The sequence below is a fragment of the Trichosurus vulpecula genome, chromosome 4 (assembly GCF_011100635.1).
Source record: "Trichosurus vulpecula isolate mTriVul1 chromosome 4, mTriVul1.pri, whole genome shotgun sequence".
NCBI classification, from domain to species: domain Eukaryota; kingdom Metazoa; phylum Chordata; class Mammalia; order Diprotodontia; family Phalangeridae; genus Trichosurus; species Trichosurus vulpecula.
This window is the reverse complement of record NC_050576.1, coordinates 117,843,704-117,861,937: the sequence shown is the minus strand read 5'-3', so window position 1 is coordinate 117,861,937 and position 18,234 is coordinate 117,843,704. Positions and strand designations below refer to the sequence as shown.

General features: G+C 40.5%; 1 protein-coding gene across 1 annotated transcript in view; it reads left to right on the top strand.

Annotated features, from left to right (window-relative positions):
- PTPN14 (protein tyrosine phosphatase non-receptor type 14) overlaps positions 1-18,234 on the top strand; it is a 138,017-nt gene that overhangs the window by 92,600 nt on the left and 27,183 nt on the right. Inside the window, exons 12-14 of the mRNA XM_036753293.1 lie at positions 1,755-3,244; positions 8,452-8,595; positions 17,612-17,830. Of these exons, the coding sequence (XP_036609188.1) occupies positions 1,755-3,244; positions 8,452-8,595; positions 17,612-17,830 (1,853 nt within the window). The remainder of the gene's footprint in view (positions 1-1,754; positions 3,245-8,451; positions 8,596-17,611; positions 17,831-18,234) is intronic.

Genomic DNA, 18,234 nt, shown 5'->3' with positions numbered 1-18,234 from the left:
GTCTAACTTTGAGGGTTTATACTGAAGAATAGGAATTAAAATCCTACTAATTAATTAAATATATAAACATATGTATATGTGAAGAAATACTGCTTTGAGTTTGCTGTTGACCATTATCTAAGAAGGGAACAAAATACAAAGCTGGGGCAGGACATTATCAGAGAGCTACTTCTAAAAAAAGTCATGGTTTTTATTTTAATTACCTTGCATTACCTAATACCCTATTACCATGGAAATATATAGATCCTCTCAGAGCCTAATTTTTATCTATCGCTTTCAATCTTTCCTAGCACCAATCACTTTCCCCGGACATAAGTTAATTTGTTTTGACTCCAGTTAATTCAAGTGAAAGCCAATCATATCATAAAGGTGTTAATAAAGTATAAAACAGCCAAAAAGCCAGAGGAATGGGAAAAAAGAGAGAGACTTAGATTACAGATTCATTAGACAGTCAGCTTCTGGATAATCAATTACTGATTATATTAAAATGCCTTTTCTAGTCCAGATCCTTAAAACTCTGAAAGCAAATAATTTTCCAGACTTTTTAAAAGAGACGTGCAACGGTCAATATGTTTTTTTGGAATTCCAAAAGCTACTTAAGATGCCTCACTGGAGTGGATCCTCCATCCAAGTACTCTGTCTAATCTCCCAGCTTATCCTGTCTGTGTCCTTACCAACCAACTCTGATGAGCTCCACTATTTTCATACATAATGTGCCCAGTGATTTGGTCAGTAATTGATTGTCTTCTGTTCCTTCATGCCACTTAGCCATGACATCTGGCGTGGTGTCTATAATTTAAAAATCGAATTTTTTTTCTCTCATATTTGAATTTGCCTTTAAGTTTGTATCTTTGCTTGGATTACTCTATAGTGTTGCTCCTATCTTAAAGGGGAGGGGCGTGGCGCCTAAGAAGGGATTTTAATTCTTATTCCTCAGTATAGACCAGGGGTGGGGAACCTATGGCCTCAAGGCCACATGTGGCCTTCTAGGTCCTTGGGTGTGGCCTTTTGACTGAGTCCAAGTTTTACAGAGCATATCCTTTTATTAAGGGGATTTGTTCTGTGAAGTTTGGATTCAGTCAAAGGGCCACACTTCAGGACCTAGAAGGCCACATGTGGCCTTGAGGCCATACGTTCCTCACCCCTGGTGTAGACCATCAAAGTTTAATAGCTATATCTGTTATCTAAATTGCTTCATTATTTTTCAAGTATTTTGAAGCCCACTCCATATTCCCTTGCGCTCCAGGTACACTGCCTTTGTAGCTAGAAAAGGTAGGCATCTCAGAGAAAACTCCAACGTGAGGCTTACCCAAAAGTTTTAGTTCTATAATGTTTTTAAGGTTTTCCCATCATAGAAATCTCAGCAGCCCCATTGACTAGCTCCACATAAGGCAAATCCTTTAGCTACTAAGCCTGTACGTGGAGTGGAGGTCTTGCTTCAATGGTGAATTTTCTAAGCTGCTTGCATTCTAGAAGTTAGCCAAGGGACCCTGAGTCTGAATTTCAGTATTTTTCCTTGATTAGGATCATATTTTGCTTTTCATTTAGAGTGTTTTATAATTTTCCTTCTGGATGTTGATTATCTTTACCAGGGTGATAGCAGTTTTTTTTAAAATATTTGGCATATAGGTTGGGATTTGGGGTTTTATGTATTTATTTACTTATTTCCCTCTATCAGAGCATATCCAGATGAATGAGAAGATATGCATGGTTAGTCTAGTAAACTCACATGTCTTATTTAACCTTTTCTCTAGACAGCATTTTCCATGGGAATGAAGAAGCCTTTTACTGCAGATCCCAGACCAGCCTAGACCGGTGTGCAATGGATTTAAGTTACTTAAATGGTACTGTTACAAATGGCAGTGTCTGTAGCGCCCACAGTGGGAACTCCCTCAATTGCTCCCAGAACTTCATCCAGGCTTCTCCAGTGTCATCTAATCTCAGCATCCCAGGGAGTGACATCATGCGGGCTGACTACATCCCTAGCCACCGACATAGTGCAATCATTGTCCCATCGTACCGGCCAACTCCTGATTATGAAACAGTGATGCGGCAGATGAAGAGGGGAGTTATGCCCGTGGACAGCCAGAGCCAATCTCTTAGGAATCTCAACATTGGCAACACTCATGCTTACAACCAGCCAGAGGACCTGGTTTACAGTCAACCCGAGATAAGGGAGAGACATCCTTATACTGTTCCTTATGTGCCACATGGAGGGTACAACAAACCTGTGGGCCGGGCTGACCAAATCAAACCAAGTAATAAGACTGTGCACAGTAAGAAGGTACCCAGTGCCATATCCCACACAGTGAGCACCCCAGAGCTGGCCAACATGCAATTGCAAAATAACCACAATTACAACACAGCTCATATGCTCAAGAATTATCTCTTCCGGCCACCACCCCCCTACCCCCGGCCCCGCCCTGCCACCAGCACGCCAGATCTTGCCAGCCACCGACACAGATATGTCAGTGGCAGCAGTCCTGATCTGGTCACTCGGAAGGTCCAGTTGTCAGTGAAGACTTTCCAAGAGGACAGCTCACCAGTGGTGCACCAGTCACTGCAAGAGGTCAGTGAACCCCTGACAGCCAACAAGCGCCATACCACCGTGAATAAGCGCCACAGCCTAGAAGTGATCAGCAATATGGTGCGGGGAATTGAAGCTATGGCCCTGAAGACACTCAATGCCCCAATACCTCGTCGTAATACCCTTCGTGAACAGGTGCAGCCAGAGGAGGTGTCGATGAGCCATGATGTGCAGGAGCAGCTCCCCCACTTCCATCATAAGAAGACCTCCTCTGACGCCACAATGCTAATCCATAGTAGTGAGAGTGAAGAGGAAGAAGAGACTCCTGAAGCAGTTCCTCGTATCCCCCCACTCCGTGAGAATGTGAGGTACAGTGCCCAGTTGCAAGCTGCTTTGGCCCGTATCCCTAACAAACCACCCCCTGAGTATCCAGGACCAAGGAAGAGTATTAGCAACGGAGCCTTGAGACAAGATCAAGTGAGCATGTCTGCAGTCATTGCAAGAAGCAGGGTTATGAGACCAGGACCCACCAAAGCCATTAGTGTATCTCGACCTGACCAGCTCACAATCAATGGGTCTTCTCTTGGCCCATCAATCTCAGAACCTGACCTCACAAGTGTGAAAGAACGGGTCAAGAAAGAACCAGTGAAGGAGAGACCTGTTTCTGAAATGTTTTCTCTGGAGGATAGCATTATAGAAAGAGAAATGATGATCAGGGTAAGTATCCTTCTTTGCCAGGCTTCTCTCCACCTTAGCATGCCTTCCCATTTCTTTATATCTACATACACAATCTGAAAATGCAAACAAAGATAGATAGAGAGCTCACTCAGGAAATGCTTTAGAAGTTTCTAGAAAAATTTAAAAATGTAAAAATTACCTATTAAGATTCACATTTCTGCAACTTTAGTCACTTTGTGTACTACCTTTTTCCCACAACCATGCGTGTATTCCCTAAGTCTATGATTTTATAATGTGTTTTTGAGGGAGAAGATTGATGTTGGTGGGGTTGATACCTGGATCAGTCTTTTGCCTACACTACCATTACACACCTTTTCTAAGTAGTATTTTTAAAAGGAAAACACTTTTCATACATATACATACACATATATGTATATATGTGTGTGTGTATGTGTATATATAGATGTGTATATGTGTGTATATATATACATACATTTATACACATACATACATAAAAATGTATATCTCAGCAGATGAATACATAAATTTCACCTTTCTATGCTGGTTGTCGTATTTGAATGCATAGTACATCTGGCCTCATTTTTAAATTGTGTTTTTGTATTCATATGAAAAACACAAGAGGACCATAATGCTGAGAAGAATGGCTAGAGTTTCCCATCAGTAAAGTGAAGTGTCCTCTCATTTTAACAATTTAGTCTGCTTTGCTGCTAATGGTATTTCATATCCATACATGTGCACAGGCCATCTAGATACAATTTTATATTAGACGTGAATAATATATGTTCCCTAATCGGTGGTCAGATGATGCTTCACGAGCAAAAGTGTTCAGAATGGTGGGGAGGGAGGTACATCTAGTCCAATGAGGTGGATACCTTCCTTGCTTATTTTCCAAATTGCTGATAATAAGGTCGTTGCTTTAAAAATTGTATATAACCAAAGTCAGTGTTGCTTAGTATTCTGGAAAGTTTTTGTTATCTGTTTGACAAACCAGTTTATTTTTGACTAATCAAACTCAGATTGGTTTCTGCTTTTAATTTTAATTTAATTCACCATATCTGTACTATTAGATAGCTTTGGGTCATTTGAGGAACTCTAAACATTGAAATTTGCTCTGGTCGTATTTATGCAGTTTCTTGCATTTATAAGCCTGTTTCGTTTACCTCCCCTAATTCCCAAAGAGCAGTCAAGGTGAATGTTTTAGGAAACCCAAGCCCCAGGGTTTTAAAACAAAACAAAACAAAAAACCCCAAACAACCACCTGACTAATAGAAACATTTTTCTTTTAGGAATTTTCTCATCCTCATGTTGGTTTAGCCACAGTTGTAGCAATACTCCAAATCTAGTGTGGTTGTAATTCTCCCCACCCCACCCCAATTTTTCCATATCTAGAGGAAAATGGCCTTCTTGATTTTATGAATTTTATGGGAGAAGGAAGGAAAAAAAAAGCTTACTTACCGTGGGAAAAGAAATAATCCATGGGAAAGAAAAAACTCTAACCACCGTTTCTCTCTCAGTCCTAGAAAGAACATTAAAATGTTGTCTGTATCAGCTAGGTGGCACAATGGATGAGAGTGCTGGGCCTGGAGTCAGGAAGACTTGAGTTCAAATTTGGCCTCAGACACTCAACTACCTGTGTGACCCTGGACAAGTCATTTAACCCTGTTTGTTTCCTCTTCTATAAAAGGAGCTGGAGAAGGAAATGGCAAACCACTCCAGTATCTCTGCCATGAAAACTCCAAATGGCATCCCTAAGAGTAAGACACAACTGAAATGACTGAATAACAACAGTAGTTTTTAAGGCAATTTTGAAGTCTCCTTTGCAAGGCCAGTCTGATTTCCTCTTTTCTATAGAATGTGTATTGCATTCTTGTCACACTTAGCAGTGCCCCAGCTTAGCTAGCCCCTAGTCACATTCCCACCCTTCTTCCAGCCATCAAATTGTTAAGTTAAAGAAATACAAGCATTGCCTGCAGTGCAGTACAGGCAATACAGGAGATTCCCTCCTCCCTAACCTGAAACCTAAGTAAAAAGGAGAACCAAAGTTTGTCACATTTTTTTTGGTTTCATTGCCTAATGTAAGGTAAAGCTGTGGTGTCAAGTTCCATGGTTGGTTACCCTCCAGGGGTGGGGAATGTGTGGCCTCGAGGCCACATGTGGCCTTCTAGGTCCTAGAGTGCAGCCCTTTGCCCTCAGGGCCACACTTGAGGATCTAGAGGGTCACATGTGGCCTCGAGGCTACAGGTTCCCCACCCCTGCTAAGTGATTCAGTTAAATTTTGATGAATTCACTCATTTCCTATTTATTCCTTTGAAGATCATTCACATACACCATTCAGAAGCTGTAACTCATGGTGGTTGCTGTGACTTTGGGTTACAAGGCCAGTGAATTAGAAAGATGATCACTATCACCCTGACCTTAACCAACAGCCCTGTATTTGAAAAGGAAACTCTTATTCCAGATTGTGGTTCTAGGGGATGATAGAATTTTTTGAGACCCTGCCTAGCTCTCACAGTTCCCTTCTGCTTGAGCTAAAAGTAGCAAACAGAGAATGAATTGTCTGCTGCTTTATTTCATCCTCTGCTCCATCCTACTTATGCAGATAGTAGAGAATCGATTTTTGAGGATAAATACAGACCAAAGCAATTATATTAAGAACATCATATTTGTATGGTCCTGGTTTGCTTCATCCTTGGAATTATTTCGTGATTTCTATCCCCAAGGTCTCATTCCTTTCTGTGACTCTGAAGTTACTTTAGAATACCTCCTTCACTAAGCTGGAATAGAGTAAAATAGGGCAGGGACTTTGTTGGCATAGGTGCTAAGGATGAGCTGAAGTTGAATTCATTAGTTTTGTTGAGGAATCTCACCAAGCTGGTTCAGCTTGGACACCTCAGAGATTCCTCATGTCTCCTTAGACTTGTATAGCTGTACCTGGCCTGTTTGGGAGGAACAAAGTCAGCGAGGATATAGTAGCTCACATTTCTACAGTGCTTTTAAGGTTTTTAAAATACAACACTGACGTAGGTAATAGAAACTTGATCCCCATTTTAGAGATGAGGTGACTGAGGCTCAGAAAAAGTGACTCACCTCTATTCACATCTCTGCTAAGTGTCAGAGTCAGATTTGAACCCAGTCTTAGTGATTCCAAATCCAGGGTTGCTAACAGTGTACAATACTATTGAGAAGTATTGAATACTATTGAAAAAGACAATGGAACAAGGTTGGTGTTCAGCCATTTTTCAGTTGTGTCTGACTCTTCGTGTCCACATTTGGGATTTTCTTGGCAAAGATACTGGAGTGGTTTGCCATTTCCTTCTCCAACTCATCTTAAAGGTGAGGAAACTGAGGCAAATAGGGTTAAGCGACCTGCTTAGGGTCACATAGCTGGTAAGTATCTGAGGCCAGATTTGAACTAAAGAAAATGAGTCTTCTTGACTCCAGAAATGAAGCTCTATCCACTGCCCCACCTAGCTGCCTATCTTGGTGTATTTTCTGTAGTAGGACTAAAAATATTTTAACTTGGGGGAGGAAGGATTACAGAAGGTTAGAATTTGCCCTGTGACAAGCTCGTAATGCTTCAAAAGGTGATTTTTAGACCCTGTACTTAAACTTAACTTCATCCTTCTGTGTCCTGCTTTTGGAAAAAAGAATGGAAAGGGTACTAATCTTAGATGCCTCACGGAAGACAGTGTGGTTTAGTGGAAAAAACAGTATTCAGGGTCAAAGGACTTGGATCCAAATCCCAGATGTGCTACTCACTGCTAGAATGTTCTTGGGGAAATCATTTTGTCTCTATGGTCTTTAGAGATCTGTAAAAGGAGGGAGTCGGATTAGTTGGCTTTTGCAGACCCTTTTAGCTCAAAATTTTGATCCTGCAATCAGTGAAGATACACCTTAGGTAGCTGGGTGGTACAGTGGTTAGAGCACTGGACCTGGAGTCAGGAAGCCCTGAATTCATATTTGATCTCAGATACTTACTGACCATGACCTTGGGCAAGTCACTTAATCTCTGTTGCCTCAGTTTCCTTAACTGTAAAATGGGGATAATAATAACATCTACCTCCCAGGGGTGTAAGACGGCTCAAATGAGACAGTACCTGGTACATAGCAGGAACTGTATAAATGCTATTTATTGTTGTTAGTGACCTGAAGTGCTTATGCCATCCTTTATCCTACTAGATTAGATCATACCAGGTTACAATTAATGCCTTGGGTGTCAAGGCAGGACTTACTAGTACTTTCTGCCTGATATGATTTTAGGGATCAATACCAAATAATGTAATCAGAGCCAGTAGTGCCATGAACCTTCCTTTATATTCTGGCTCATCAAAAAACAGCTTCTGGACTCAATTATAGAACTATGTAGTCGCTGCTCAGTGCTGCATAATCCATATGCACTTACACAAACTTTCACCCTATATCTTTCATCTTTCCTAACATCTGACTTGCACACAGTAGGAGCTGAACAGATTTTTTGTCAATGAATAAAAGTCATTTATTCTGCCATCATGGTTAGGATCACATCTTGGATCTCAGCTTTGTATAATGGACTGGATTCATCTCTCTTTTAAAATTGTTTAAGAACCCCCAAACTATTTATATATGAAGGATCATTCCCTTCTGTGACTGCAGTTAAATTTGAGTACATTCTTCACTAAGATAGAATATAATTTTAAATCTAAGCTCCTTGAAGTCAAGGACAATTCACTTTTTTTCCTTCTATATCCCTCTGGAACACAAAAGGACCTTAATAAATGCTTGTTGATTGATTGGGAGGACAAGAAATTCTTATTTTCTGTTATGTGGCCCAGAACTCACTTAGAACTGAGAACATTGTAGGTGGATGATTCAAATTATTCTCATCATTAGCTCGAGTTATACATTGTAATCTAATGGCCTCACCACATACTCCCTAACACCTGCTTTAAAAAAAAAAAAGATATCCTCACCTAGTTCTGTGAGCTCTCTGGTGGTATACATTTGTTCCTCTTTAGGAGTCTTCCTTTTGAAAGTAAAAACTCTTCACTCAGGTAGCAACAGATCCCCTGGGGCACGAGGAGAAGAATGGGAAAGTTGTTTTTGAATTTACTCTGCTAATAGTGATCATCTGCATTCTTTGGCTGGGGAGTTACAGATTTGGGGAGATTAAAATGCATTCCTGTATTCTACTGGTATTGTAAACAATTACTCAGAGAGAATGAGAACATGCCTTTTCTTGCCAAAAGAATCTAGAGAAGCAGAAGATGGCAGGCTTGGAGGCTCAGAAGAGGCCACTCATGTTGGCGGCATTGAATGGACTCTCAGTGGCCCGGGTACCAGGGCGTGAAGTTAGTCAAGATGATGCATCTCGAATGACAATGGATGATAGGGTAAGTGTTGGACCTTCTAAACATATGTTTCCTATCTGGGTTTCTTCCCACCATAATTTCCAAATTTTTTAGGAAAAAACTGCTTTACATGTTACTTGTCAGGCATATGTATTTTCAGCAGCACACTAATTCATTTACTTAAGAATGCAAAAATTGTGAAATTCTCATCCTTATTCTCCATTTATTACATTTGGTGGGTCCCTTAACATTGCCTCATTTTCTTTTTTATATTTGTCAAGGGGTGAAGTGCTACTTGACTCAAATGACCAGTCCCACTAGCTGTATGACCTGCGAAATGAAGAGTTTGAGCCAAGTGATTTCTCGTCTCTTCTGTGATTATTGAAGCTACATATAAAAGTGTGGCTCATTTTAGGAAATTTGCCATGTAAAAATCCACATAAAACAAAGGATTGACCACAGGATTCCTTTATTATATGCAAATTTCCCCTGTTGCACTTAAAGCATGAATTGTTGGGGCAGCTAGGTGGCACAGTGAGTAGAGCACTGGCCCTGGAGTCAGGAGGACCTGAGATCAAATGTGGCCTCAGACAAGTACTTGACACACTTACTAGCTGTGTGACCTTGGGCAAATCACTTAACCCCAATTGACCTGCCTTCCCCCTCCAAAAAAAAATAATTAAAAGGTGGCTTCCTATTCAAAAAAAGAATTATGAAAAAAAGTATGAGTTATTGTACAGCCATTTGTTTACCCACAACTCTTTAGGAAGCCTTCTGATGCAAAAAAATGTTGTATTTAATATTGTTCATCCTTCATTCTTGAAGAGGACCAATGACATCACGAGGATGATGTCTTGACTTGCCAGTGAATTGGATTTCAGTGAGGCAGGGCTATGCAAAATCATCAGCCCCACTCTCTCCTCCAGCGTCACCGAAGTCCAGGGACAAGTCAAAACTACTGGCAATGGCCCAGGATGCAGTTGGATGACCTTGGCCTTTCTAAATTAAGGTCTTACTCAGGCAAACTTACACACTCAAATGATAAACAGACACAAGTACATATTCATCCTCTCCCTGGTTTATACTCTGAGACTCCTTTCCCTGGAGCCCATTTATTTTATAGTGGAAAGGGTCGAGGACTTGAGTTCAGATCTCAGCTCTTTCACACATAACCTATGAGGCTTGGGCAAGTCCCTTTACCTCTTTTGTACTCTGTTTTCTTATCTATAAGATAAAGGTGTTGGACTACATGACCTTTAAGGTTTCCTTTCACTCTGGCTCTATTACCCTATACTCTCCTGCCATCAGGAAGTGGTAGAACCATGCCAGACAAATTTAACTTAGTACTATCAGAGCACAGGTTTTTAAATCCTCATCGAGTTGTTCTCTGGTATTATTTTCATGCTATTAGTGTGTTGATCAACAAAAATTACTTTTAAGATACAAAGCTATAAAACTTTTTTGAAATGTGCTTAGAAAGAAACAATTGTGGTAAGAGTAAAAGGCTCCATGAGAAATGTAATATATAATATAGAAATAGGCTCTTAGCCAATTGTTGCAGAGTACTCAGTCTTCTAGGATTTAGGATTATAGAGAGGTGGAAGTCCAAGAGAAAAATCTAGAAAAAAAATCCTCATTCTACAAAATACTTAGTCTTGTTAAGCGTTTGTTAAGTGCTTAGTATGTAAGAAGCATTAAGTGCTAGGAATACAAAGAAAGACAAAAATATGGTTGCCTTCGAGGAGCTCATGTTCTAATGGGAGAAATTATATTCAAATAACTACACATGTGCAAAATATCTAAGAGGGAAGGCCCTAGCAGTGGTGAGGTGGCAGGGAGGGAAAGACTGGGGAAGGCCAGATTAGATTTGACCTGAGTTGGGAAGGAAGCTAGGGAAGTTAGGAGTTAAAGGTGAGGAAGAACAGGCTAGGCATGGGGGATGGCAGCTGGTAGAAATGTGTGGAGTCTGGAGATGGAGTGTTGTGTATGAGGAACAGCAAGTAGTTCAGTGAGGCTAGATTGTAGCTGGACATGGAGCATGATAAAGTATAAGAAGACTATCATAGTGGGAAGGTGCCAAGTTATTAAGGGCTTTAAAAGCCTGATAGAGAATTATATATTTGATCCTGGAGGTAGCAGGGAACACTGGAATTTTTTGAGTAAGTGTGTATGTATGTGTGGGGGGGTTAGCAGGTGGGTGGAGAGGAGAGAAACAAGAGACAGAGAAAGAAAGAGACACAGAGATAGAGAGAAAAGAGAAAAGGAGAGGAGAGGTAGAGAAAGAGACTGAAATAGTGGGGGAGTGGAGGGGAAATTTCTTGAAATAGGTTCAGCTAGAAGTAATTGTGGTAAGAGGGTGAAAGGCTCCATGAGAAATGTAATGTATAATATAGAAATAGGCTTTTAGTCAATAGTTACGGAGTGCTCAGTCCGCCAGGACTCAGGATTATAGAGGGGAGGAAGTCTAAGTGGGGAAGGAGGCAGGGCAGGGGGAGGGGAGGGGAGAGACAGAGAGAGATATGAGGGGAGGAGGGGGACTTAGTTAGATATACACTTTACGAAGGTCAGTTAGGCAGCTGCCTGGAGAGTGAATTGGAATGCGATGAGGCTTGAGCTGGGGAGGGCAGTTAGAAAGCATTGCGACTATATTACAAAGTGGTAATCATCAAAACAATTTGGTACTGGTTGAGAAGTAAAGTGGTAGATCAGTGGACTAGATTAGTTATACAATACACAGCAGTATATTGATTTGTAGTATATGAACATAGCACCCTACTGTTTGATAAACCCAAAGATCCAAGCTTTGGGGGCAAGAACTCACTATTTGGCAAAAATTACTGGGATAACTGGAAAGCATTTTGGCAGAAACTAGGTATAGACCAGCACCTCACACTGTATAATGAGATAATGTTAAAATGGGTACATGATTTAGACATAGAGGATGATAACATAAGAAAATTGGGGGAGCATGGAAAATTTTACTTGTTAAATCTAGAGATTTTGACCAAATGAGAAAGAGAGGATCACAGGAAATATGATGGCTAGTTTTTATTACATAAAAAGGTAAATAAAATAAGACAGCCAAAATTAGAAGGAAAGCAGGAAACTGGGGGGAAAATTTACAGCAAGTTTCTTGGATAAAAGCTTCCTTTATCAACTTGTATTGTTAATGGAATGGGAAGATCTTTCTTGCCCATTAATAGGCTTATATGACCTGCTTGAGTCACATGGAAGCCTGAGTCACATGAGCCTGTGGTGGGAGGAGCTTGCTGAATAGGTAGAACAGGAAGGGGTGGGACAGGAAGTTGCAGTGAGTTGGAGCTTGGAGAGAGAGAGAGGAGGCAGAGAGAGCTAGTATGAGTGAAAGAGGGAGTGACTTTGCTTAAGGGAGCTTGTTTGTGGGGAAGCTTGATGGAGAGAGCTTGGGGATGGTGGTGCCCGCTTCAGTGATAATGTGTATAGATTTCTTTGTTGCTATGAGGGATTTGGCTTTCTGGTGTTTGAATAAATGTTTTGTTTTCATCTTCGATGAAGAGAGTCTGTTATATCTTGCGATTCAAACCTGGAAATATGTCAGTATATTCATAGAAGCCACTGTGGGTATTGCATAGGGTGATATATTGGGTGTCACGAAAAGGATCACAGGATATAAAACCTCCATGTGGAGACAGGAAGGCTCTAGGGAAGGAAATGGATATCCCAGGATGGAAAGAGTTACCTTATTCCTCCCTGGCAAGAGAATGGGCTAAAAGCACAGGACTCTGTGAAAATTGAGAACCAAGGGGCAGCTAGGTGGCGCAGGAGTCAGGAGTACCTGAGTTCAAATCCAGCCTCAGACACTTGACACACTTACTAGCTGTGTGACCTTGGGCAAGTCACTTAACCCCAACTGACCTGCCTTCCCCCCTCAAAAAAAAAACAAAAAAAAAAGAAAACTGGGAACCAAGGCTACAGAAGGGAGAACCCAGAGATTTAGAAAGATGTTTACAAGGAATACCAATAGAACCAGGGAAAGAAATGACAAGGGTGTGTAGAAAAGGATGGGCCTTATTAACCAGTTATCGTATTATGTGTAAAAATAGACACAAATTGCTGGAAGAAAAGGTTCAGGTGAAAAAGGAGTTAGCTGGTTTGCATGAGAAGCTTTCTATACTACAGTGTTCAAACTTTCTTTTAGAAGAGCAAGCTAGAAAGTTTCAGGTGGTAGAAGAAAAAGCAACTGTTAGTTTAGCTCAGAAAAAGAAGGGAAAAGTTAACAAGAAGAAGGTGCCTATAACCCTTGCACAGGTTGGGCCTGATTGGGGCCCAGACACCTGGCAGAAAGATGCGTGGGAGGAACAGGAAACAAAATTAGATGAGGAGGCTTCGAGGAATGCAGACACTCATCCAATACTAAGAAGGAAGCAGGAGAACCACGGGGCCCACACAATGTTTAAGGAAGTAATTGGGGATTTTACTCAGCAGGAGGTCACAGATATTTTGAGTTGATTCACCCGAAAAATGGGAGAATCATTAGTTTCTTGGATGGTGAGAATCAGTGATGAAGAGGCCTGAGGAGTAGGGATAGATAACATAGATTGTTTGAAATTCATAGGTATTAGTCAGAATGCTTTTGTACAACAAGCTTTTAGGGATTACCATATTCAAGGAGGTAACAATGGAACTAATCTGTTAGCTTTAGCTGCAGAGGGATGCAATAAATAATATCCCACTGAATCTATGTGGCTTAGTGGAGAGATAGACCCTGGTGTTCACTAAGAGACTTCAACTTTAAAGGAAGAGGTAATAAAAACAGCAATTATAATTGGAGATGCAGATGCGTATCACAGTACTTCCTTAACAGTTTCTCATAGAAATATAAGAGTGAAGACGACTCCTCCTGCTTATAAGCATCTAATTCTGACTCTACAAATTGGGGAAATAGGGTACCCTCTTTCAGAGGTGCTGGATAAGATTTCATAGTTATGTGACTTAGGGGAATGGAGAAAAGATAAATTTTCTCAAGAGAGAAGAGCAAATAGCCAGCAGATTCAAAGTCAGAATAGATTAACAAGGAAGGAATTGTTTACTGCTTTATTAAGGTCAGGGATAGATTTTGGAAGAATAGATGGTACCCCAACTAATGAACTATATAAGCTGTGCCAAAAAAAGGGCTTAATATTAGACTGAATAGGGAAGTAGGAACTGGCCCTACAGATCCTCTTGAATCATTGTATCCAAGTTTGTCACACCTGCAGGGAGAAGAGGAAATTGGCTGAGCCCCAGCTCAGACTAACGGAATACATGGCAATAAGGAAGACAGGAATTAATACAGTTTTAGTGGGTTCATGGACTCCAGAAGCATGGCTAACTCTATATTTACCTTGCTTCTGGTGATTGTCTCCTTATTCTTTTTGGCTTTTCAACTTGTTTGCTAGATTTGTCTTCTGCAAGCTTAGTACCCTCCACCTGTAGATGCCTGACTGCTTAAGTTGGATGTCACCCCCTGTCCAAGACTGTGCTGTGTCACCCCTGGACCTGGCATCAACCAAGCTCCGGATGCCAGCTAAAGAACTGACCCCTGGAATGGGACCTCTTCGGGCAGGGACAGCTCTACTTCCAGTCTCAGCAGGAAGTAGCTATAGAAGAGGAGACCTTTGCACCTTACCCCAAAGGACTTTGAGCCCCATTTGTTTGAGAGGGAAAGGATGGGGTGCTTGTGCTCAAGCCCCACCCTAAGACATTGTTTTATGTGTTTATTTTGTGTTATCCCTGTTATATTGTTGTACAGTTCTGTTGATACCGGTTGCCTCTAAGCTCCCATTGACCTATGTATTGGATGTGAAAGATCTTGGGGCTGTGAATGTATCGTTAATGGAATGGGAAAATCTTTCCTGCCCATTAATAGGCCTATGTCACCTGCTTGAGTCACATGGAAGCCTGAGTTACATGAGCCTGTGGTTGGGAGGAGCTTGCTGAATGGGTAGAGCAGGAAGGCGTGGAACAGAAAGTTGCGGTGAGTTGGAGCTTGGAGAGAGAGAGCAAGCAGAGAGAGCAGAGTAGCCAGTGTGAGTGGTTTTGCTTAAGGGAGCTTGTTTGTGGGGAACTTCACGGAGGGAAGGCTTGGGGATGGTGGTGCCCCCTTCATTGACAATGTGTATAGATTTCTTTGTTGCGATGAGGGATTTGGCTTTCTGGTGTTTGAATAAATGTTTTGTTTTCATCTTCAATGAAGAGAGTCTGTTATATCTTGCAATTCAAACCTGGTAATATGTCAGCATATTCGTTGAAGCCATTGAGGGTATCGCATTGGCGATATCCAACTATATAGGGAAATCAAACCAAATTTATAAAACTAAGAGCCTTTCCCAGTTGATAAATGGTCAAAGAATATGAACAGGCAGTTTTCAGAAGAAGAAATCAAAACTATTAATAGTTGTATTTTAAAATGCTCTAAATCACTATTGATTAGAGAACTGCAAATTAAGACAACTCTGAGCTACCACCTCAAATCTATCAGATTGGTTAACATAATAGAAAAGGAACGTGACAAGTGCTGGAGGAGATGTGGAAAAATTGGGACACTAATCCACTGTTGGTGGAGTTTTGAACTGGTTCAACCATTCTGGAGACCAATTTGGAACTATGTCCAAAGGGATATAAAATTGTGCATACCCTTTGACCCAGCAATACCACTACTAGACCTATACTTCAGAGAGATCAAAGGAAAACTAAAGGGACCTATATGTAAAAACAATTTTATTGTAGATCTTCTTGTGGTGGCAAAGAATTGGAAATTGAGGGGATGCCTATCAGTTGGGGAATGGCTAAACAAGTTGTGGTATATGATTGTGATGGAACACTACTGTGCTATATAAGAAATGACAAAGGGTATGATTTCAGAAAAATCAGGGAAGACCTATATGAATTAATGCAAAGAGCAGAATCAAGAGAACATTGTACACAATAATGATGGTCAATTATGCAAGACGTAGCTACTCTGATCAATACAATAATCCAAGACAGTTTGGGAGGACTCATGATGAAAAATACTCTCCACCTCCAGAAAGAGAGCTGATGAACTCTGGGTGCAAATTGAAGTATAATTTTTTTACTCTATTTTTCTTGCTTTGTTTTTTGTTGCAAGATGGCTAATATGAAAACATGGTTTGCATGCTTTCACATGTAAGATGGCTATCATATTACTTGCCTTCTCAATGGGTGGAGGAGGGGCTGGAGGGATAGAAAAAATTTGGAATTCATTTTTTAAAATAACAAATCTTAAAAACAAACAAAAAGAAATCATTGCAAACGTTCTAGAAGGATGTGGTGAGTACTTGTAGAAAGGTGGTGATTGTGTGAGTAGAGAGAAGAGTGGAGGGGACATGTGTTAAGAGGTGTTTTAAAGGTTAAAAATAGCATGGTTTGACATTATATTAGATATGTAAGGTGAGTGTGAGTTAGAAGCGACGAGTGATACCAGGCTAGTAAGCCTGGGTGACTGGATGGTACCCTCAATAATAACAGGAGAATTGGGAAGGGAGGAAGGTTTTTGGGGAAAAATAATGAGTTCAATCTTGGACATATTGAGTTTGAGATTCCCGTGGGATGTCCATTTTGAGATATCCTAGAGGCAGTTGGTGATTGTGGAAGCTGGAAATGTAAATATGGGAATCATCTGCATAGTCTTGGTATTAAAACCAAGGGAGTTGATGAGATCAAGAGAGATAGAATAGAAAAAAAAGAGAAGAGCACCCAGGACAGGGTCTTGGGGGATACCCATGATTAGCGGGCATGACCTGGATAAAGATCCAGCAAGGGAGAATGAGGAGTGGATAGATAGAATGAGAACCAGAAGAGAGAAGTCTCATGAAAACATAAGAATATTCCAGAGAAGAGGGTGATTGACTGCATCAGAGGTTTCTGAGAGGTCAAGAGAGATGAAGATTGAGAAAAAGCCATTAGATTTTTCAATTAATAGATCATAGATGACTTTAAAGAGAGCAGTTGCAGTTGAATTGTGAGGTCACAAGCTAGATTGTAGAGGGTTCAGAAGCAAATTTAGTTTTTTTCAAGAATTTTTTTTTGGGAAAATAGGGGTTTGCAGAGATGTTTGGGTCAAATGAGTTTTGTTTTTATTTTTTGTTTGTATGAGGGAGATGCAGACTCATTTAAAGGCAGTGGCCAAAGAATAAGTAGATAGGGAGAGACTGAAAATTAGAAAATCAGAATGATGGTGATAGTATGCCAGAGAATTCTGGAGGACAGATCAAGGGTCCATGTTGGGATGTTTGCTTTGGTAATGAGGATGGCTGCCTGTCTTTTCATGTGAGATAGAAATGAAAGAGGTACTGGAGAAAGATATCTGAGTGGTATGGGAAGAGGAGGAAGAGAAAAAAGGGACCTTCTTTGTTTTTTTTTTTTCAGTTTTAAGCTTAGTCCTCAGGTGAGAGTGAGGGGGTATGTATGAGAAACCATGGAGGCTTGAAGAGGGATAAGTGTTAGAATAGCTGCTGTGATGAACAGGATAAGTAATCAGTTAGGGAGGCATTAAAGGATAAATTTGCTGCAGTGAGGGCTCAGTTAAGGTTATTTAATATAAGTTTATAGGATTTAGGATTATAGATATATGGAAAGAAATCTCAAGAGAAAATCTGGCAAACGCCTGTCATTTTAAAAATCAAGAAACTGAGACCCTTGAAGGTTAAGCCATTTGCCCACAGCTATTCCCTGTATTAAGTGTTAGATGATCGATTTGAGCTCTTGTCTTCAAAAAGAAGTGCTAAAGGATTGTTTAGCAAAAAATGGATTGTCCTTTGGACAATCTGTGCTTCACATTATGTTCTTTTGGAGGTCCTGATGAAAAATAATGTGGACAAAAGAAAACTGGAAAGAAGGAAGAAGTCTTGATAATCCCCACACTAACTCACTATTCCTAGTTTCACTGAGACTTAAATGTATGCTCTAGCAAACTGTTATCAGTGCTGTGATTATAAGCATATTTTAAAAGATGTGTTTGTATCTGAATCATTTAAAGATGACAAAATTGAAAAGAATTAAAATTTATGTCCTTTTGCAGTTTAGAACCCTGAAGAAGAAGTTGGAAGAGGGATTGGTATTTACAGAATATGAGCAAATTCCAAAGAAGAAGCCAGATGGTGTTTTCACTACTGCCACACTCCCGGAAAATGCTGAGCGAAGCCGAATCCGTGAGGTGGTCCCCTATGAGGAAAATCGTGTTGGGCTGGTACCAACCAAAGAAAATAGCACTGGGTATATCAACGCCTCCCATATCAAGGTAAATGGGCAGTATGTGGGGAGGTTTTACAAAGAAAGACTTGTGTGTTAAGGGAATAAAAGAATGAGGAAAAACTTGAGGGGGTTCTCACTGTAAAGTTTGGCTTTTTCCCAAACCCTTAGGGAATGTTTCTGAATGCCCATAATTTTCTTAGTAACCTGGAAGGGCATGCCTGTTGCTGCAGGGAGAAAAAAAAAACCAAACAAGCTAATAGTCTCAGCAAGAAAGGAGAGTCAAGTACACATACTTTGGGTGCCCATTCACTGCAAATGAATTGGGCTTTTTACTTCCCATGTGGATTATATCTCTGACTGAATTTATAAGAGAGATGTCAATCAAGTCATTTTTACTTTGTTATTACCTTGTGAAACCAATGCAGAAATTAAAGGTACATCAGAATCCAA